This window comes from Bufo bufo, chromosome 1 (assembly GCF_905171765.1).
Source record: "Bufo bufo chromosome 1, aBufBuf1.1, whole genome shotgun sequence".
Lineage (NCBI taxonomy): Eukaryota > Metazoa > Chordata > Amphibia > Anura > Bufonidae > Bufo > Bufo bufo.
In genome coordinates, this window is record NC_053389.1 from 686,100,049 (window position 1) to 686,122,364 (window position 22,316).

Here is a 22,316-nt window from a genome sequence, read left to right on the forward strand (position 1 = left end):
AATGGGAGTGCAGAAGGTCTGTAGGCTCACAGTGGAGTCATGGCCTCTTCCCTTCTAGTTTTACTGCAAAGATTATCTTGACAGACCCATGTAATGGTGGGCAGCTGCGCAAAAAAATAAAAATAATAAAAAAAGACAGTAACAGTTAGTAAGGAATTATAAATGGATAAAAAACTAAAATTGGTAGGCAGGTTTTTGGGAAGGTGACTGAAGTGCTGCCTTTAACGGTGTTCAGACTGCGCAGGCTCCTTGTCAGAGCACTGGGATTTATTTCGCTCCCACTGACAGATGGCATTGGAGTACTGCACCAGAAGTTTATCCATCCAAGTCAGGGGCTCTGGGAAGAGTACTGCACCTTCAAAGAAGCCAAGATGTCCCCCGTGAAGTGGCAAAACCACCATGACGGTCTCCTTCTTGTCTACACAAAAATCAAGCACAAAACAGGAGGTTAGTGGGATAGGTACAGGCCAGACGCTACCCGTATGTATCACCCATCAAAGTGTTCACAGCACAGCCAGACACTTACCTGCCAGAGACTTTGGAATGGACAGTAAGCTTTCATGGACTAGAGGGTCATCCACAGAATTAACCAACATGAGTGGCACATGAATCTGGAAAGAAACAGATTGACCTCAGAAGTGTACACACACAAAAAAAAGAAACATGACGTGAAAGCACAGTAAACCACTACTTACATTGTGCAGATAACGGACGCAGCTTTCTGCTTCGTAGTACTCCTTAAGAGACTTGTAGCCATGGAACTTTCTAATAGAAGACACAAAACAGAAAATTAAATCGTAACATAGAGAAGACATCTTAAATGGGTCTACAGATTTTTAATACTTATGGCCTAGCCTGAGAACAGGCCATCATTACCAGATCGGTGGGGGTCTGACATCTTGTACCTCCGCCAATTAGCTGCTTCAGAGTACAGAGAAATGAATGGGAGCAGCGCTGCAGTTACTGTACCACTTCTGTTCACTATACAATGAGGTGTAGTTCCGGCACAAACTTAAAGGGGTTGCCCTGCCATCTATCCTGATCATCAGGATAGGTCATCAATATCTGATCGGCGGCGATCACATGGCGTCTCCTCTGGAGCTGTGGCGTAGTGTAATTACAAGTACTCACTCTATTCAAGTGAGTGGAGCGAGTACTTGTTGTTACACTGCACCTCCGTAACTTCCGAGACGACGAGCAGTGTAATGAAGAGAAACCAGTGCTCGCATGGAGCACCGACTCCTCTTCAAACAACTGATCACCAAAGATTCCAGGTGTCAGACCCCTGCCGATCAGATATTGATCACCTATCCTGATGATAAGTCATCTAAGTGGCTGGACAACTCTTTTAAAGGTGTTGTCCCACAAAAAATATTCTACATTTTTCAAACTAGCACCTGTATCTGAATACTTTTCTAATTGTTAGTAAATGTAAGTTATTAAAAATAGGTGGTCGCACACGCTCAGTTTAAAGGGGTTTACCGAGACTTTTATACTGATGACCAATCTTCAGGATAGGTCATCAGTATCTGATCAGTGGGGGTCAGATACCCAGGACCCAAGACGATCAGATTTTTGAGAAGGCAGCGGCACTTGCAGTAGCAGCAGCTTTTCCTAGGCCAGCGACAACACAATTATCGATCACATGGTCAAGGTACAGCTCAGCACTACAGCCGCTATGGCGCTGTGCTTGGTAAGCTGCAAGAAGGACGCGGCACTCACAGGAGCGCCAGTGCTTCTCAAACAACTGATCGGCGGGGGTCCCGGGTGTCAGACCCCCACCGATCAGATACTGATGACATATCCAGAGTACAGGTCATCAGTATGTAAGTCTTGGAAAACCCTTTTAAAAAACTTAAGCAGCCACCAGTCACTTCTGTCAGGGACTGTGGCAGTTACAAGGAAAGAGCTACAGGAGAAAGGACACGACTCCTAAGTTTCCAGTCTGAAATAAATCTTGCAGACCAATTGACCCAATGAATGGGGGGGGGGGGGGGGGAGTTCTGGACCCATGTGAGGTACAGGGCTGGTTCTAGCTTTGTTAGAAAGGGATTGTCATGTACTATATGATATCTGACTTTCATTTTTTTTACATCAATCACAGCAATCCCTTTAAGGTCCTTTTACGTGGATCAATGCTTCAGTTAATCATGAATCAACAAACCAATTATTCCGATAATGATTAATTGTCGTTGGGGATGAGGGCTGAACTTACATGCAGCAATCACCTCCACTGTATGGGGACAGCCGCATTTAAATCCAGCAGATATCACAGACTGATCGGAAGCACAGAAACAATGATTTTTGGTGTTGGCTGACAGATACGATCTGATGAATGAGCGTTTGCATAGTTCACTGGGTAATCATCTGCAACGTTTACACTGGCCAATTATCAGGAATGAGCGTTTCTACAAACACTTATCCCCAATAATCATCCAATTATTGGTCCGCGTAAAAGGTCATTCACTCTGAGACAGCTGATCTGATAAAGCAAATCTTGAGGATAGATCATCAGTTTCAAAATACCCCTTTAAAGGGGTTTTACAAGACTTTAAAGGGAACCCGTCACTAGGATTTTGGGTATAGAGCTGAGGACATGGGTTGCTAGATCGCCGCTAGCACATCTGCAATACCCAGTCCCCATAGCTCTGTGTGCTTTTATTGAGTATAAAAACCGATTTGATACATCTGCAAATTAACCTGAGATGAGTCAGAGCTTGAAAATATGACTCTTCTCTGGTCACACAAGTAAGATATGACTCTTTTATGTTAATTAGCATATGTATCAAATCGGTTTTTATACACAATAAAAGCACACAGAGCTATGGGGACTGGATATTGCGGATGTGCTAGCGGCCATCTAGCAACCCATGTCCTCAGTTCTATACCCAAAATCCCGGTGACAGGTTCCCTTTAATACTGATGACCAAGCCTCTGGATCTAATTGGTGGGAGTCAGTCACCCGGAACCCCCGCTGATCAGCTTTTCAAGAAGGCAGCTGCGCTTGCAGCAGCACCGTTGCCTTCTTGCCGCTTTCCCTAGTTTAAGTGACGACATGATCATCGGACACGTGGCCTAGGCACAGATCAGCCTCATAGAAGTGAATGGGGATGAGTGGAAAACCAAGCAATGTTGCAATACAATGTACAGCGCTGTGCTTGGTAAGCATGGAGAAGGCCCCTGCACTCACAGGAGCGCTGGTGCCTCCTTAAAACATCTGATCAGCAGGGTTCCCGGGTGTCGGACCACCACCGATCAGATACTGGTGACCTATCCGGAGGATAGGTCATCAGTATAAAAATCTTAAAAAACCCTTTTAATGCAAACAGAATTCAGCACCACACAGTTAAAAAGTCAATACAACAAACATTTCCAAGAAAACCATCAGCCTAAGCTGATGCGGAACGGGTGCGGACCCATTCATTCTCTATGGGGACGGAATGGATGTGGAGAGCATCCGCATTTCCGAAGCGCGCTGTCGATCTTCCGGTTCGCGGCTCCCGAAAAAAAAAAAGAACATCTTCTATTCTTGTCCGCAATTGTGGACAAGAATAGGCATTTCTATGGGGGGTGCCGGATGGGTGTATTGCAGATCCGCAATGCACTATGGATGTGTTAATGAACTCTTAAGAATACTCCTAATCTGATATGTACCTCCGAACCAGATGCATCCAAGTTCATGCATTATGCACAGAATATCACCATTATAAGGATTTGTTCACTTAAGAGTATTTCCACATAACTTTTATTTTTTATTTTTTTTGTAATCTATTAAACTTTTTACCTGAGCAACCAATTATTATACTAATGGAAAAGTGTAATACTGATCAAGAAAAGCTGTCACTTGGAGTTGCTATTGGCCATAAATAAGATGAATGATATACTGCGCTTACCTCATGACAGTATCGTCAATCTGCATGAGAGACGTGGCTGTATACAGTCTACTGAGAACCGAATCTTCAAATATTTTTCTGCTGTCCGCAAATAGGGCATGTCTGGAAGGAAAAACAAGGTGGAGAAGAATCTGTCAAAATCAGTATACAATTCACAGCCATTCAGTTGCAAGCAGGAAAGCGGCCGTATCATGTGCAGGGAACAGTTCTCTATTTTTTTTGTAGAAAACCTGTCAGGAGCAATGTACTTCTATCAGATATGTAGCGTATACATCTAAGAAGCAAATTCTGTAAGGCCCATTTCTCATCTGCCTATGTCTTTACAGTGATCTTCGGTTGAGCCTGCGGCTGAAATGTGACATCTTATTAAAAGTAAAATCTTGATGACCAATCCTTAGCATAGGTCATTCATATCTGATCAGTGGGGGTCCGACTCCTGGCAACCCCCTGATCTGCTGCGGCACTCACTCTTCCTGGGCCGGTGATGTCATTCTCATCGGTCACATGGTCTATAAGCAACTTAGTCCTGTCCAAGTGAACGGACCTGGGCTGCTATACAATGTATGACAAATTGCATGGTAACCTGTGAGGAGGCTGCAGCGGTCACCAGAGCAAAGCAGCTTCTGTAAACTGACTGCCCGGGTGCCAGATCCCCCCTGATCAGCTATCCTGAGGAAAGGCCACTAGTATCGAACTACTGGAAAACCCCATGTACATCATTGGTCACAGATGAGGAATGTATGGAGAAAACTCAGGAGCCGGGCCTGTTCCATACACCGTGAGTGTCAGCAGTGCTGATTCCTGAAGTTTAACTGCCCTGTCCTCCAGTCACCAACTTCAATGTCATTATGAGGTGCCAATCAGTTGTCATGGCCGCTGAAGGCCTCCAATTTTACTGCTCACCCTGCATAAAATGAGCCGTCACACAGATCTGTCTACAGAAAAATGAAAGCGATGGGTGTCAGAATATGCTAACACAAACCATTTTTATTTTTTTTCATTTTTTAAAGTAGTGAAATATTATTGCCTTAACCATTCTGACCCACAAAATATTAACACTGTAAAAACAAAACCCAAAAGGAAAATTGTACATTATACAGAATATTAGAGAAAGACTCCATTTTGTATTGTTGCCCCCATTTGAATACTACATGAGACAAAGTAGTGCAATGATTGATCTTACCGGCCGCTGTATCAGGTCGCTCCAACCAGCCAATTCCCCTACCAGAAGTCAGGCTCTTTATTAATATCAGACAGCTTCATAGGAATGAATACAGAGCCTGACTGAGTCCACACTGAAGATGCTGAGGGAATTGGGTAATCAGAGTAGGGGTGACGTGGAGCAATACCGGACAGGAACGGAGCCTACACATCACAATACACTGGCCAGTAAACCCAGCCATTTCACCAATCAAGGCCTTATATCGAATTCAAACAATAATGACAATAAAAAAGAACTTAAAAGGGGGGTTTTACGGGATTTTAATATTGATGACCTATCCTCTGCCAATATAATATTGATGACCTATCCTGAGGATAGGCAATCAATATAAAAATCCCGGAAACCCCTTTAAAAAAAGCGGTGCTTCTTTAAATAGTGCCATTAAAAAATATATAGCTTGTCTTGCAAACAACAAGCCATATGTCGATGGAATTGTTTTATTCTTTGAAGGCGGGGATGAAAAAACTAAAATGTTGCTGCCAAAATTGGCCTGGTCCTTAAAAAAAGCACTCCCACAAACATTTTTATTCCCGGACCTGTTACAAAGGTACATGTAAAGAGGTAAACTGTAGTGAAGGTAATCTTCTTACCAGTGATGTATTTGTGAATAATAACCTCCCTTCTGATCCTCAGCTGTGTCATGTCACCAGCACTCTGATCTCCCAATGACACAGGACAGGAAGTCAGTTACTTCTCTGTTCATTTCTAGGAGACAGACATTGAGGCTCCCATAGGAATACATAGAGAAACTAACTTCCTGTCCACACATAAGATACTGTGTTATTTGGAAAGTCAGAGTGCTCTTCACAGGACACAGCTGCGGATCAGAAGAGAGGGGATAACTCACAAAAAAAGGATATGTCAGAAACAAAAGCCAGATGCAGATGTGAACAAAGCCCAATAGCATACGTATAGTAAATATCTGTTGCCCAAGAACACATGTTGGGAAATGGGCTGAAGATGTAATTGCTCGAGTCCATAAGTTCTAAGGACAAACTGCACACACAGAGGGGTTGGACAGTGCAATGCTGCCTTGATTCATTAGGCTATGTTCACATCTTGCTCCTATTTTCATTGCTTTGCTGCTTTATACTAGGTGAAAATCTAACAGAAGTGCCGTATCAGCTGCATGCCTTGAACATGAATTGCACCCAATGGACTGTTAGCTATAATGGGGTCTGTTGTATTTCCATCAGGGAGGTTGGCATCTTTACTAGACAGAATAGAGAAGGAATCTGTGGCACAGGCAGATATGAACCAAGCCTTACATTGGTTTTACATACAAATACTAGAACTCTTTTTTGATGTAAGGAATAAAAATAAAGGTAGAAATAAAGAAAATGCTGCGATACTCTAATCAGCTATTTATTTGATCACCTAAAAGGACAATTTTACAACACTACTTACTGCATAGGAGGTGACATGGTATTGCATTTACAATGGTATCATTAATAATGGTCATACCTGTGAGACAAAATGATTTTCTTCATGTTGTCAGCCATGAGGAAGTTGTAAAACCTTCGGAACTGATCCCACTGCTGAAAGGTGTCCTGTATGCTGCAAAACCCAAGGGTCACACATCAGGCGTTGGCCAATTACAATACCAAAGGAAAAACACTGATGGGAAACCAGGCAATGCAGGATGAGGAGGCCATTCTTCACAGAAGGCATACTTTGGGGTACACATTAGTCTAAAGTGGATCAAAGCAGATGATTTCAACCAAAAAGATCAGCCGATAAGTGAAATTTACCAACGAATTAAAGTGTTAGGGTACTTTGACACTTGCGTTTTTCTTTTCGAGCATAGAGTTCCATCACAGGGGCTCTATACCGGAAAATAACTGATCAGGTATGTCCCCATGCATTCTGAATGGAGAGTAATCCATTCAGGATGCATCAGGATGTCTTCAGTTCAGTCGTTTTGACTGATCAGGCAAAAGAGAAAACCGCAGCATGCTACGGTTTTATCTCCGGCTAAAAAAACTGACGACTTGCCTGAATGCATTTTTTCCCATAGGAATGTATTAGTGCCGGATCCGGCATTCAGAATACCGGAATGCCGGATCTGTCCTTCCGGTATGCGCATGCGCAGACTGAAAAAAAAGGTGAAAAAATAAATGCCGGATCCGTTTTTGCCGGATGACACCGGAAAGACGGATCCGGCATTTCAATGCATTTTTTCGACTGATAAGGCATTTTTAAGACTGATCAGGATCCTGATCAGTCTTACTAATGCCATCAGTTAGCATACATTTTGCCTGATCCGGCAGGCAGTTCCGGCGACGGAACTGCTTGCCGGATCTCTCTGCCGCAAGTGTGAAAGTAGCCTAAGATGGTCTTTGAAATTTTCGTCTGATAGTCGGACGAAAGACCTTACTTTGAAAGAATGCTCCCAGAAAGATTGTTTGTCCATTGTCCTGTTTCTCTCAATATGTATGGACAGTTTGAACAAAGGGAACGGACTGAAATGGGCAGTGTAATAGGTCTGGTTAGCAATGGGGTCCTAGGTTCGAATCCAACCAAGGACAACACCTGCATGGAGTTAGTATGTCCGCCCCGTGTTTGCATGGGTATTCTCCGGGTACTCCGGTTTCCTCCCACACTACCATACTGATAGGGAACTTCACTGTGGGACAACGGGCGATGATATATCTGTAAAGTACTGCGGAATGTGTCAGCGCTACATAAGTAAAACATAAAAGGTGTATGGCAGTGTGTGGGAAATGATCGTTCACCGGGTGTTTCTTGTCCAACATGCCTCCATCTAATGTGTACGGCCACCTTTATACAGTAAATGTATCTGTTCTTCAGAAAATGACTGATATACTAGATTGTGATATGGCTCTGTGCCCTGCCACGTGGAGACACACTACGCTCATCAATGAAGGAGCCCCGCTACACAAGATAAAGGACAGCCGATAAACATTAGTACTGCACTTTGTAAGAAATCAGACCTTGTAGTTACAGGACTAAAATACATAGGCTGACAATCGACATATGAAATGTCTACCAAATCCTAGAGGGGACCACTAGAGGGAGCAGATGAGCCACCAGGATGAAGAACGGGTGCATCTCCTAGTTATAAACCTCATTCATACTGGCAGTCAAACATCAAAATACATGCAGAAATATGAAAAAGTATCTGGGAGCGCGGTTTAAGTAAATGGATTATACAGAGTATAAAAATAAAAAAAATAGAATATAACTCATAATGACAAAAGTAAAACAAAAGCAGAAAAAATATGTACATACAAAAGAGAAATAGGGTTTACGCACACAATGTGTATTATGCTAATTTTTGCAGTGCGGATTATCGGGTGGAAAATCTGCATTGTAATACAGTACCAGCTAAGTGGATGAGATTTTCAAAAACTGTATGTAATCTGCTCAGCTGCTCCAGTCACACATCCGGCACTGGGAGTGCACTGCGTTTTCATGGGGATAGGTTCCCTTTAAGCGTTTTTAAGTGACACAACATGATTTTTGCTGTAGTGTTTGGTTCCAGTAGATCAGTGTTTCCCAACCAGTGTGCCTCCAGCTGTTGCAAAACTACAACTCCCAGCATGCCAGGACAGCCTTTGGCTGTGCGGGCATGCTGGGAGTTGTAGTTTTGCAACAGCTGGAGGCACACTGGTTGGGAAACACTGCAGTAGATTATCGGTTGACTCAATGAACTTATGGCTTTTTTCAATCTTAAATGTGAGCCACCAAGTGGTGAATATGGCACGTTACTTACCGGGATGCATTGTACCCCTGGCACACACTGACGCAACACAAGACTCGCTCCTGATTGGCTGCCGCTTCACCCAGGTATTTACAGACGATGTTCCCTCCAAGACTAAATCCTACAACTATCAGTTTGCTCTGTGGAAAGGTCTTCCTGATGTAGCTCACCATGGCGCCAAATTCCCAAGTGCAGCCTGGAGTAAAAGGAGAAGAAGAAGTTTTTCTAAGAAAGCCAGACAGATCTATTCACGCCATCACGTGATCCATGGAATGAAATATAAGATCACCTACAGCACAAACCTAAGTATGTGACATCAAATGAGGCACAGTGAATGATGCAGAGAATAAGGACAATGGTGACCGGTGATTGCACGGCCACGGTCAGGTTTCTGCAGGCAGTTTTGGAAGCCAATATCAGGAGTTGATGATAAAGAGAGAAAATATAAAAGGACAGATACGACTTCTCCTCGGTTTTTGAATACACTCCTGATTTTGGCTTCTAAAACTGCCTCAGGAGACCTGAATGTGTGGCCGTACCCTAGGCCTGTGATGGCTAACCTCCGGCACTCCAACTATGACCCCCAAGATGCCTCCTTGCTTGGCTGTTCTCAGAACTGCACAGATATGAATGGAGCATGCTGGGAGTCGTAGTTTCACCACAGCTGGAGTGCAGGAAGTCAGCCATCACTGCCCTAAGCCAATGGAACATCAATATCAGTCTCACCCTATAAAGTCAGTCTCATGTGAAACATTAAAGGGTTTGTCCAAGATGATTAGAAATATCTAAAATAAAAAAACATCCCGTGACACAGAAAGTGACTGCTGCAGCCAATTGCTGTCCTCAGCAGTCAGTGATCTGCAGGTCTACAGCAAATCACCCCTGCAGCCAATCACTCTGACAGTGACATGCAGACAATCATGGTCCCCAGCGGCAGATGGGCCCAGTGGAGCCGAGAACTGCACTGGATTTTAGACCACCCCTTTAAATGACAATTGAATTAACATTTTTTGTCCACAGTACTTCAAGGTTAACCAATCCATGGATTACAGAACCTTCCATGGAAAACACCTTTTCTGTCATCTACAAAGCAAAGACCAATATCTGCTCTGTAAGTTTGCTTTGCTGGCATCAGAGTACAATGATCATCCATGGGATCTATGCAATCACCAACATGGAGCTGGGGTATCGTTTCTCCAGTCAGATTGTTCTCTTTTGTTAAAGCAATGTGTTTGACTGCACATCAGGTTAGAGGCTTAGAAATATGAAAGATGGAAACTGATGGTCATGTCTTGTTTTTTTTTAACCCACAGAGCTTATCGGTACGATCATCACAATGGTATATGTAAAGTTAGTAAGAAAGTGGCCAACCCCTTTAAACTGATCATACACATAAGGCTACTTTCACATTAGCGTCTTTGGCGGCTCAGTCATGGATCTGCTTCCTTTACAATCATACAACCGCATGCATCCATCATAAATGGATCCAGTTGTATTATGTCTTCAATAGCCATGACGGATCCGTCTTGAAGTCAATGGAGACGGATCAGTTTTCTATTGTGCCAAATTGTGTCAAGAGAAAACTGATCCATCCCCATTGACTTAGATTATGTGCCAGGACGGATCCGTTTGATTCCGATTCGTCAGGCGAACAGCAAAACGCGTTTTGGTGTCCACCTCCAGAGCGGAATGGAGACTCATCGGAGGCAAACTGATGCATTCTGAGCGGATCCTTTTCCGTTCAGAATGCATTAGGGCAAAACTGATCCGTTTTGGACCGCTTGTGAGAGCCTTGATCGGATCTCACAAATGGAAAGCCAAAATGCTAGTGTGATAGTAGACTTGGATCAATGTCGCTGGGAACTGCTGATCTAATATGCATGAGACATCCCTACAGTCTGGGGAAAGAAAGAAAGACTGGGGATGTGAGGTTTCATTTTTGGTCAGCACAAAGATAAGAAGCTGCCTGGCAGCAGCTTGTCTCCCAGCCCCCACAGAAATAAAACATGCGGAGCGTGGATGCTTATAGAGGGTAGCTGTTAGTTAAAGGAGATTTGTCACCAGCTCAGATGATGCTAAACTGCTTCCAACTGTAGGCAGAGGAGAGCAGGACAAACATGCCTTTTGGTGAGCTTTTGTAATCAGGAGTAGTGTGAATACTAAGTTTTGTTGATTTTGTTACTGCAATTGCCCAGGAGGTGGAGCTTCACTGAGAAGTGCTCTTTGCTTACTGCATTGAGCTGTTTCACAGCCTCACCCCTCTGCTAAGTGAGCTGTAATGGTCTCCTGGTTGGATGCTACAGCTGTCAGTCACAGCAGAAAGGAGGGGCTGTGAAGCAGCTAATTGCAAAGAGCACATCAGTGAAGTCCCGCCTCCTGGGAACTTGCAGGAGCAGAATAAAACTTCATATTCACACTATTCCCCCATTCGAGAAGCTCTATAAAATCTCCAATTAAATAAGCGTTTGACTGACAGCTAGCCTGTCAACCATAGGAAGTGAAATGGCTAAAATAATCCCGCTCCCACCATGGCGGAAGCTTAGCAGCTCTGACTGGTGACAGTACCTAATGAAGACAGTCTTCTAGCTCGTTGATGGAATGATTGTTCTCAGTGCTAGCATTGAGCAGATGTTAGATTTGGGACAAGCTCTATTACTAATGCTCTCCTAGTCCCAGGAAGAAGTCATCTCCAGTTGAAAGTCTTCTCTGGGTAAGATGTGGGCTATTTGAGCTGCAGTATATATCTATTAGAAGTCAATGTATTAACAAAAGTTAAATCACTCCTAAATATATTTCTTCCTATTTAGCATTTCGGCCACGTATAGTGGGCAATGTAACAAAGCTCTGGAGCACATCTACATTTATGGGTCCATTCACACGTCCGCAATTTCGTTCCGCATTTTGCGGAACGGAATTGCGGAACGGAATTGCGGACCCATTCATTTCTATGGGGCAGCACGATGTGTCCGTATCCGCAATTCTATTCCCGAAAAAAATAGAACATGTCCTATTCTTGTCCGCAATTGCGGACAAGAATAGGCATTTTCTATTAAGTGTCGGCGATGCGGAACGCACATCGCCGATGTCCATGTTTTGCGCATCCACGGATCTGCAAAACACGCACGGACGTGTGAATGGACCCTAATTCAACAAAAAGGAGTGTCACACCATAGGCGCCAGCACAATGTGACCTCCTGGCGCTTGGGACTTATTTGTCCTTGCTGTAATACACATAAAGGTTCTTTAAACTTTTCTTCTGCCTGGAAGCCTCATGAATGTACAATTTGTAGTGCAGATGTTAATAACAGGAATTAAGGGTCAGTGACATGAACCAAATGCAAAAAGGCAAACATGTTTTCCTAGTCCCGGGTCACAGATTTCCCCCTGGAAATAGCCTGCTCTAAATAAATAAAAGCAAGCATGACGGCCATCACTGGTACACCAAGCTGTAACATGAGATGTATGCATCACTACAAAAGGGACACTGGACCAGGGGGTGGAAATGCCCTGCTACCAAATGGAAAAGAATTAAAAAAAGAACTTGCCAGTGATTCATGGAACCGATCAAATTGCATCTCACCTCATTTACGTGGTACTTCTATAATGAAGATTAATAGATTGCAATCATAACTGAAATAATATAATATATGTGAGTAAAATAGAAATCATGTTTTATTTCAAGTATTTCTGCTTCAGAAGAATCTGCTTAATTAAAGACAATCTGGGGGAGATTTATCAAACTGATGTAAAGTAGAACTGGCGTAGGGTACTTTCACATTAGTGAACGCTTCCGTTACAATATTGCAACGGATGCTTTCTTCATAAACGGATCCGGTTGTATTATACAGCCACAACGGATCAGTCATGAACACCATTGAAAGTCAATGGGGGACGGATCCGTTTTCTATTGTGTCAGAGAAAACTGATCCGTCCCCATTGACTTCCGTCCCCATCCGTCTTGTTCCACACCACATAGTGGACAGAAAAATGCTTCTTGCAGCGTTTTTCTGTCCCCGATGGGAGCGCAACCAAACGGAACGGAATGTATTCTGGCGACTCCGTTTCGTTCAGTTCTGTCCCCATAGACATTAATGGGGACAAAACTGAAGCGTTTTCTTCCGCTATTAAGATCCTATGACAGATCTCAATAGTGGAATTGAAAACACAGATGTGAAAGTAGCTTTAGGTCCTTTGGAAAATGAAAGGTGGAATCTGATTGGTTGCTGTGGGCAACTAAGCCAGTTCTACTTTACATCAGTTTAATAAATCCCCCCCTTTGTCTAGAAAATAACCCTAGAATGGCATAGCATCATACTTTAAAGCCACTTTTACACAGCAGTCTTCTTCATAAATATTCTAGACCAAAACCAGGAGCAAGTCCAAAATATGGAAGAGCTGAAAATATTTCCATGTAAAAGTGGCCTTAAAGAGGAGCTTTGACAGTTTTTTCCTGTTAACCAAGTACCTTTACAAGCGGAGTACTCTCTGCTGATGCTGCTATAACCTTTTTTTTTTGCCCCTTGGCTGCCCCATTGTGCCCCCGTTCTGTTTTCGCACCCTGTATGCTAATAAATAGCATCGGTGCGGGGAGGAGATGCCAGTGCTTCTCGGTGGGCGCCTCCTTCTGCCTGGCTGTGGCACGGTCCAATCACAGCGGACCACTTCACAGCCAGGGAGAAGGTGAGCTGTTTTTCCCTCCCTGGCTGAGACTTTGTCCGCTGCTATCAACTGAAGAGCGCTGGGGTCTCCTCCTCCCTGTACCAATGCTATCTATGCCATCTAGAAAACAGAACGGGGGCACCGCAGGGCAGCCGAGGGCCGTTTGAAGAAAAAAAATAAAAGTTATAGCAGCATCAGCAGAGTGCACCCTGCTCGTAAAGGTACTTAGGGGCTCATTTATCAAACTGGTGCAAAGTAGAACTGGCTTAGTTTCCCATAGCAACCAATAAGATTCCTCCTTTCATTTTCAAAAGGAGCTGTCCAAAATGAAAGGTGGAATCTGATTGGTTTCTATAGGCAACTAAGACAGTTCTACTTTACACCAGTTTTAATGACCCCCTTAGTTTAACAAAAAATAAAAACGTGAAAGGTCCTCTTTAAAGGGGTTGTCCCATCTTAAACATTTATGGCATATCCACAGGATGTGCCATAAATGCTCATTAGGTGTGGGTCCCAACTGTCTCTAGGACAGGAGCGCCTGACCCCATTAGGGTCCATTCACACGTCCGTATTGTATTGCGGATCTGCAATACACCCGGCCCGCACCCCCACAGAACTGCCTATTCTTGTCCGCAATTGCGGACAAGAATAGGACATGTTCTATTTTTTTCCGGAGCTGCGGACAAGAAGATTGGGAGCGCACTCCGGAAATGCGGATGCAGAGAGCACATAGTGTGCTGCCCGCCTCCATTCCTGCGACATCGAGAATGAATGGGTCCGCACCCGTTCCGGATATTGCGGAACGGATGCGGACCCATTCCACAGTGGAGTCAGGCTGCTGCATGTCGGCTCCGATTAGGCCTCATGTTGCAGTTTTGGTCAGCGTCCGATCTGCATACTCAGCACCAAATACCTACAGATGTCAATGAGGAGCCCAACAGAGGCAGGAGTCGCCGGCCACTGTGCTTAGGCACTCAACATGAATCCTAGAACCTGGATCCCACTAGAAAAACGTGCACAATCCCTTGAGCCCTGCAGAAACAAGACCTGTCATTTTTACAATAGGGAAGGCAAACTGAATTCAGCTGCTCAGCATTAGATATACCTGAGCTGAATCTACCACTTTACCCGCCACTACACTAACTTCTTTGAGGGAGGAATGCTTTTAGGGTTCCCAAGTTCACATTTTTCAGAGGTTACCCAGCGGTAATAAGGTTGGGAATGCTGTTCTGCTCATAGAGGTTCTAGTTTGCCTCCTGTTCCGTAAGTATGCAAGTGTCACGGTTTAAGGCAGGGGAGCACAACCTGTTGCCCAGGGGGCACCTATGGCCTACAATGCGTACAATCTTGTAGCCCCCAACCATCTGGTCACAGACATGTTTGTATATGTCCTGGTGTCCGCTCACATGTAGTTTCCATGTCAGAAGAAGTGGTCTACAGTGCAATAGTAGGGGCAGATAAGAACTAAGGGGGGGGGCGGAGAACATCTCAAGTCAGTTTAGCTTGAGTCTGTGTTAGAGCACTTTGTGCCACATTTATCCAAGTGAAGCTTATTAGCATAGCTAACCACACCCACTTTTCCACCCATATTACAAACCTGGAGTGAGTGGTGTAAAAATCCAAAAAGTCACAAAATTTTGCGCAAGTGCAAAAAAGTAGCAAAAGCACTATTTTGAGACTTTTTGAAGCCAGAATTCTGGAGTGAAGACATGATAAATCAGGGCCGATGACGGGGGTCCCTATAATACGGCAGAATGGGGGTCTCCAGGCTGCCTAGCAGAACAAGCGACATTGCTTCTGTAGCCCCTGGAGTTGTGGACGCAGCATTGCTTATCCTGCTACTCTGTGTAGCTTCCATTTACTACAAGAGGTAAGAATCGAGGGCCAAAGCATTTTCTCAGGGGTAGGAAAGGTTTAAAGTAAGCTCCAGTGTAGATACAATGGGTATACAGAGAGCTGCTCCTAAACCTCCAGAGGAAATATGCTGAAAGCGGATTACCAGCACGCCAAACAACAGTGTTGGCATCATATGGGGTGAGCACAAATGCCAATCTTCAAGATCCTGGAAAGAACATTGGAGATTAGGATAAGTACAAACACATTTCTTTTAATTGCCTAGCTTGGGCGATGGCCGCAAAGCTTTCTAAGGACCACAAATATAGGGAATAAATCCGAATGGCTTTCATGTCATGTGTATAGGTTGTGTGCGGCTTCATAGCACTCCAGCGCCTGGTGTAATGAACAGGTAGAAGTGGGCGGCAGGTTTTAATCATCTACCAGATTTTATGGAATATAAGATGGACCGAGGTTTAGACAACAGAAAAAAAAAAAAACACACAACACTATTTCAGACTCTGTGCAGACTGCGTTTCAGCCTTCTGTCTGGCATATCCTAGTCACACGTATCCACAGCGCCCCTTCACCTGGCGGACGCTAAAGGAGTGCCTTTTTTTCCCCTCTGTCGGACTGGTATACATTAGTATATCTTATTAACTGTCTAGGAGACTGCGCTTTCTTATACAGTAGGCCACTGCAAAACCACATACCATGCAGCATTTTGTTTTAACACTGTGGCCAATGGGTGATGCACCCCACTGTTGGCTATGCAGCGGCACATCAGGACCTTCTGTCTGAGGCATCTGTGTGCACAGCGTCCGAGACCTTCTTGAAGGTCTAAGGTAGTGGAATTTAATGCAGTAAGGCCTCATGCACACGACCGTTCCGTTTTTCTGCGGTCCGCAAACCACGGATTTGCAAAAAACGGAAGCCGCCCGTGTGCCTTCCGCAATTTGCAGAACGGAACGGGCGGCCCACTGTAGAAATGCCTATTCTTGTCCGCAAAAAACGGACAAGAATAGGACATGTTCTATTTTTTTTTGCGGGGCCACGGAACGGAGCAACGGATGCGGACAGCACACGGAGTGCTGGCCGCATCTTTTGCAGCCCCATTGAAGTGAATGGGTCCGCATCCGAGCCGCAAAAACGGCGGCTCGGATGCGGACCCAAACAACGGCCGTGTGCATGAGGCCTTATAACGTCACTAGCTCCACAGAAGGATAGAGCCTTAGGCCCCTTTCACACGAGCGAGTTTTACGTGGGTGCAAAGCGTCACGTGAACGCATTGCACCCGCACTGAATCCGGGCCCATCATTTCAATGGGTCTGTGTACATGAGCTTTTATATTTTTTTCACACATCAGTTCTGTGTTGCGTGAAAAACACAGCATGGTCTATATTCTGCGTTTTTCACGCAGCCCTGGCCCCATAAAAGTAAATGGGGCTTCCGTGAAAAGTGCATCGCATCAGCAAGCAAGCGTTTTTAACTGATGGTTGCTAGGAAATTTTGTTTTTCAGTTTATCACACGCGTGAAAAACGCATCAAAACGCACAGAAAAAAACTGAACTGAACGCATTTGAAGACAAAACTGACTGAACTTGCTTGCAAAATGGTGCGAGTTTAACTGAACGCATCCGGAGTCAATCCGTCACGCTCATGTGAAAGGGGCCTAAAGGGGTTATCGGGTAACTGATAATGATGACTTATCCTCAGGACAGGTGATCATTATCACATCAGCAGGGGTCCAAGTCCCGACACCCCTGACTATCAGCTGCACTCAGGTGAGCAATGCAGCCTTCCGGCAGCTTTCCAAGGACAGCGCTATACAATGTATAGTGGCAGTGCTTGGTACTGCAGCTCAGCTGACTTGAATGTCACTAAGGCTACTTTCACACTAGCGTTCGGGGCTCCGCTTGTGAGTTCCGTTTGAAGGCTCTCACAAGCGGCCCCGAACGGATCCGTCCAGCCCTAATGCATTCTGAGTGGATGCGGATCCGCTCAGAATGCATGAGTTTGGCGCCGTTTGTCCTCCGCTCCGCTCAGCAGGCGGACCCCTGAACGCTGCTTGCAGCGTTCGGGTGTCCGCCTGGCCGTGCGGAGGCAAACGGATCCGTCCAGACTTACAATGTAAGTCAATGGGGACGGATCTATTTGAAGTTGACACAATATGGCTCAATTTTCAAACGGATGCGTCCCCCATTGACTTTCAATGTAAAGTCAAAACGGATCAGTTTGCATTATCATGAACAAAAAAAAAATATTTTTTTTTTTTTTTGTTCATGGTAATGCAAACGGATCCGTTCTGAACGGATCTAAGAGTTTGCATTATAGGTGCGGATCCGTCTGTGCAGATACCAGACGGATCCGCACCTAACGCAGGTGTGAAAGTAGCCTTACCTAGGAAGAGGAAGCAGCGCTCTTCTAACAGTTGATGTCACACCCCCACAGAACTAATATTGATTACCTATCCTGAGGATAAGGGTCCATTCACACGTCCGCAAAATGGATCCGCATCCGTTCGGCAATTTTGCGGAACAGGTGCTGACCCATTCATGTTCAATGGGGCTGGAATGTGCGGTCTGCATCCACATTTGTGGATCCGCAAAAAAAATAGAACAGGTCCTATTCTTGTCCGCAATTGTGGATAAGAAAAGGCATTTTCTACGAGAGTGCCGGCGATGTGCGATCCGCAAACGCACATTGCCGGTGTACGTGTTTTGCGGATCCGCAAAACATATACAGATGTGTGAATGGATCCTAAGTCATAAATATATTTTCCTGATAACCACTTTAATATTTGATTCCCTGGTGGTTTGCTCAGCTCCCCTGGATCTAGCCATTCACCATGTTCTATGCCAATTGCATTTAGCTCCCCTTCTTGCCCAGAAAGGAGTGCGCTGCTTTGAACTTCCACACAGATCTCTCTATGATCAGGCAGAACGCTTTCAAGACACGCCCTGGTGCTGCTGTGTCTGTCTGAGAACGATGGAGTCCTAGAACTGCTTATTACTATTAAGGTACCCTCTATCCGAGCAGAAATTGTACAGGGGCATCTCAAAAGAGGTCAATAGTTTTGTGCCGGGCAATGCACATTGGCAGTCTAGTGATGACCCCAGGGGGTGGTTCTGTGTAAATGCTACAGGGATTCCTTTTCTTATCCATCTGCCATTACGCCAGCTGTTTACTGCACAGTGACCTTCTTTGATGTACTAATAGGACTTAGGTCTCTCTGATTATGTTCCCAAGTTAAGCGGACATCGATATTAGACAAGTTGCTGTCAGACGGCCAAGGTACACTGTCCTGGGACATCTCCTGACTGCTTAACGTCGTACAGATAGCAAGTGAAATATTGTTGTCCTTGCAGAACGTAGCAGAAAAGGCATTATGGGGGTCATTTATCAAACTGACTTAGTTGCCCATAGTAACCAGATTCCTCCTTTAATTTTTCACAGCTCCTTTGGAAACGAAATGAGTGGAATCTGAGTGGTTGCTATGGGCAACTGAGCCAGTTCTACTTTACACCAGTTTGATAAATGATCCCCTATATGTTCAAAAGATGTGCATATTACTACAAGTTCTGCCGGAGAAATTGGAAGGCGCCTTCACATGAGTGGACAATAAAGGGTTGTCAAACGAACCTTAACGACTCGAATAACAACTCAATGGTCGCTCAATTGAATCAATTATCTGCTTGTGTAAAGGGGCCTTGAGGTTTCATGCACCAAAGTGTGCGTTTCTGGTGCTGCGAACTGGAAACAGCGGTCCGCAATGCATGGACAACATCTGTGCGCACGCTGTTTGCAGATGCAGACCCACTGACTTGAATGGGTCCACGATCTGCAAGAGATGGTCCGCACCGTAAAAAAAGAAAAATTTAAAATAGGACATGTTCTATTTTTTTTGCGGTGCAGAGGCACTGACTGAAATCCCATGAAGCGCTTCGGAGTTCTTCCAATCCATGCCTCTGCTCCGTATCTTGAGGATTGCAGACCCATTCAAGTCAATTGCGGTCCGCAATACAGGCACAGGGCACACGTGCTTGTGTGTAGGAGCCCTTACACTTGGATTTCTGCTGCGGATCCACACAAGGATTAGCCCCACTCTCATTTTTTATATTTCTGTGCAAATTAGGCCCATCCATATCCATTTTGCGCTCTGCAAACCACGGATCCAAAAATACAGATACCGGCCGTGTGCATTCTGCAATTTTAACTCACCCGTCAGGACAAGAATAGGATATGTTCTATAATTTGTCCTAGAATATAATGGCCACACAGATGACATAGAACCATAGAAATGAATCGGTCTGCGTGCCATCCGCAAGAAGACATTTTCTGAAGCATGTGACGCTGGTTTTGGAATCCCCATTCACGTGTGAGAGATGCGGACTGTTCTCAGAATACCCACCAAAATCAGACATCTGTGAACAGGGCCTTACAAGACCGATGTATTTGTTTCATAAATCTCAAGGAGTCTTGTTCCTGAAAACCTTGATCAGTTAAATAATTTATAAAATGGGAAAAGTATCACTAAGGCTACTTTCACACCTGCGTTAGGTGCGGATCCGTCTGGTATCTGCACAGATGGATCCGCACCTATAATGCAAACGCTTGTATCCATTCAGAACGGATCTGTTTGCATTACCATGAACACTGAAAGTCAATGGGAGGCGGATCCGTTTTCAATTGCACCATATTTTGTCAGTGAAAACGGATCCATCCCCATTGACTTACATTGTGTTTGCCTCTGCATCGTCAGGCGGACACCAAAACGCTGCAAGCAGCGTTTTGGTGTCCGCCTCCAGAGCGGAATGGAGGCGCAACGGAGCCAAACTGATGCATTCTGAGCGGATCCTTATCCATTGAGAAGGCATTGGGGCTAAACTGATCCGTTTTGGGCCGCTGAAACGGATCTCACAGGCGGACCCAGAAACGCCAGTGTGAAAGTAGCCTAAAATGTAAAGAATGGGTTTTCAAATGTGATCCTGTTTCAGGGAATGCAGAAACGCCACTGACTCCATAATGCATCATATTGGACCATCTTATGATCAAGTGTATGAGTGTGCATGAATAATGAATGAAGTGGTAAAAATGACATGGCCACTGAACATGAATGCCCGCTGGCAATGTTCCCATATAGGCTGGCATAAGGTATCGCCAATGCAGTACAAAACTTAAAACAGATCTGGCATGTTGCAAACCTTTTTCATCCTGCAATTCCCTCTATTTTATTATTCAAGGGCAACCCATTTTCTTGTAAGTGAATTAAACTTTATTTCACCGTATGAGGCGTTACCTAGTGACCCGGATGCTGCTATGTGCTCGGACATTGAATCAGACTGGCCAGACACATGGAATAAATCGCCACATTAAGCCAATCGTGCCAAATACCAGCAGTTTCAGCTCACCAGGGGTGAAACCTTCCAACACGACAGATCATGTTTTCAGCAGATAAGTAGTCTGCTATCGCCATCATGAATACACATTTACATAAAATGATGGACCGGCAAAACCACCCCTCTTAGCCAAATTTTACTTCATGAGCATCTCAAGCAGCATCCGGTTATCCCACAGTTTTCAAACCAGCACCTGGATCTGAATACTTTTGTAATTGAAGGTCGTTAAATATTTAGTATAGCCCGAGCTACTCACTGAAATCTACTTGTATAGCGCCACCTGCTGTTTGCCCCTTTTTTTAAAATTCTCTGACCAGCTCACCGAGGTTGACATACATGCTTAGTTCTATCCTCAGAAAAAAGGACACACTCCTGAGAAAGTGCACACCGCCTGAGCTGCAATTGTGGCAATAAGTGATCAAATCTTTGGATCCATGTGAGGTACAGGGCGGTTCCACATCCTTTTTTTTTTTTTTTACTGATGAACTATCAGGCCTTCTCTCTGCTTTCCCTAGGCCAGTGACGTCACGTTCCTGTATCACGCGGCCTAGGAGCAGCTCAGTTCCCATTGAAGTGAAAAGGGCTGAGCTGCGATACCAAGCACATCCGTTAAACAATGTACGGCGCTGTGCTTGGTGAGCAGAGAAGGCAGCATCGCTCACAGGAGCACCGGTGTCTTCTCAAACAGCTGATCGCTGGGGGTCCTGGGTGTCAGCCCCCCACCAATCAGATACTGATGACCTATCCAGAGAACAGGCCATCAGTTTAAAAAAAAATAATCCTGGAAAACCTTATTAAACCTAGAATAAATGAAATGAAAGATTTAGCGGGTCATTTACCAAGCTGAAATATGCCTAAATTAGGCGTATTTCAGGCGCAGATGGTGGCGCAGCAGTTAGTCGCGCCGCTATCTGCGACTTCGCCCCGTTCATGCCAGTTCTACATTTTGAACTGGCGCTGGATGCGCTGAAGTTATGGAGAGGCCTGTGCATCTTCATAACTTTAGCAGATCCTTCACCAGCTTTGGGCTTTATTAAAACCTGCGTCTAAAACGGATCAGACATGAAAGAGAAAATACATAGACACTAGACAGTTAAAAGGTACATACCATAAGTGAACATGCGTGGAGACGTTAACTCAATGTTTGGCAAAGCTCCAAGGTGATTCAGCACGGCACATCTATAGCCATTTTTCTGGGCGTAGTCCACAAACGTCCGAATATACTGCTTTTCGCTGTGATTGGCTATCCCCGGGCATATGACCATGATAACACTCTCTGTTTAGGAATAAAGAAAATAATCTTTTGTGGCATATGTTAGGTACACAACTTTCAGCTAGAGCAGGTCCCATGTGGATAACCCCTGCTCACTGTAGGGTCAGCTTCTGTAACCTCCAGTTATTAGCGGTTACCACCAGGAGAAACCGGCTGCAGCCACAAATGCAGTATTAAGGTCCATTCACACAATTCTGCGGTACGGGTGCGGACCCATTCATTCTCTATGGGGAAGGAATGGATGCGTACAGCACACAGTGTGCTGTCCGCATCCGCATTTCCGGAGCGTGCCCCAATCTTCCGGTCCGCGGCT

General features: G+C 44.8%; 1 protein-coding gene across 1 annotated transcript in view; it reads right to left on the minus strand.

Annotated features, from left to right (window-relative positions):
• Positions 1-206: 206 nt before the first annotated feature.
• ABHD2 (abhydrolase domain containing 2, acylglycerol lipase) overlaps positions 207-22,316 on the minus strand; it is a 52,052-nt gene continuing 29,942 nt past the window's right edge. Inside the window, exons 5-11 of the mRNA XM_040414161.1 lie at positions 21,839-22,006; positions 8,852-9,035; positions 6,580-6,672; positions 3,894-3,995; positions 696-765; positions 527-611; positions 207-418 (exon numbers count right to left, since the gene is read on the minus strand). Of these exons, the coding sequence (XP_040270095.1) occupies positions 222-418; positions 527-611; positions 696-765; positions 3,894-3,995; positions 6,580-6,672; positions 8,852-9,035; positions 21,839-22,006 (899 nt within the window). The 3' untranslated portion in view covers positions 207-221. The remainder of the gene's footprint in view (positions 419-526; positions 612-695; positions 766-3,893; positions 3,996-6,579; positions 6,673-8,851; positions 9,036-21,838; positions 22,007-22,316) is intronic.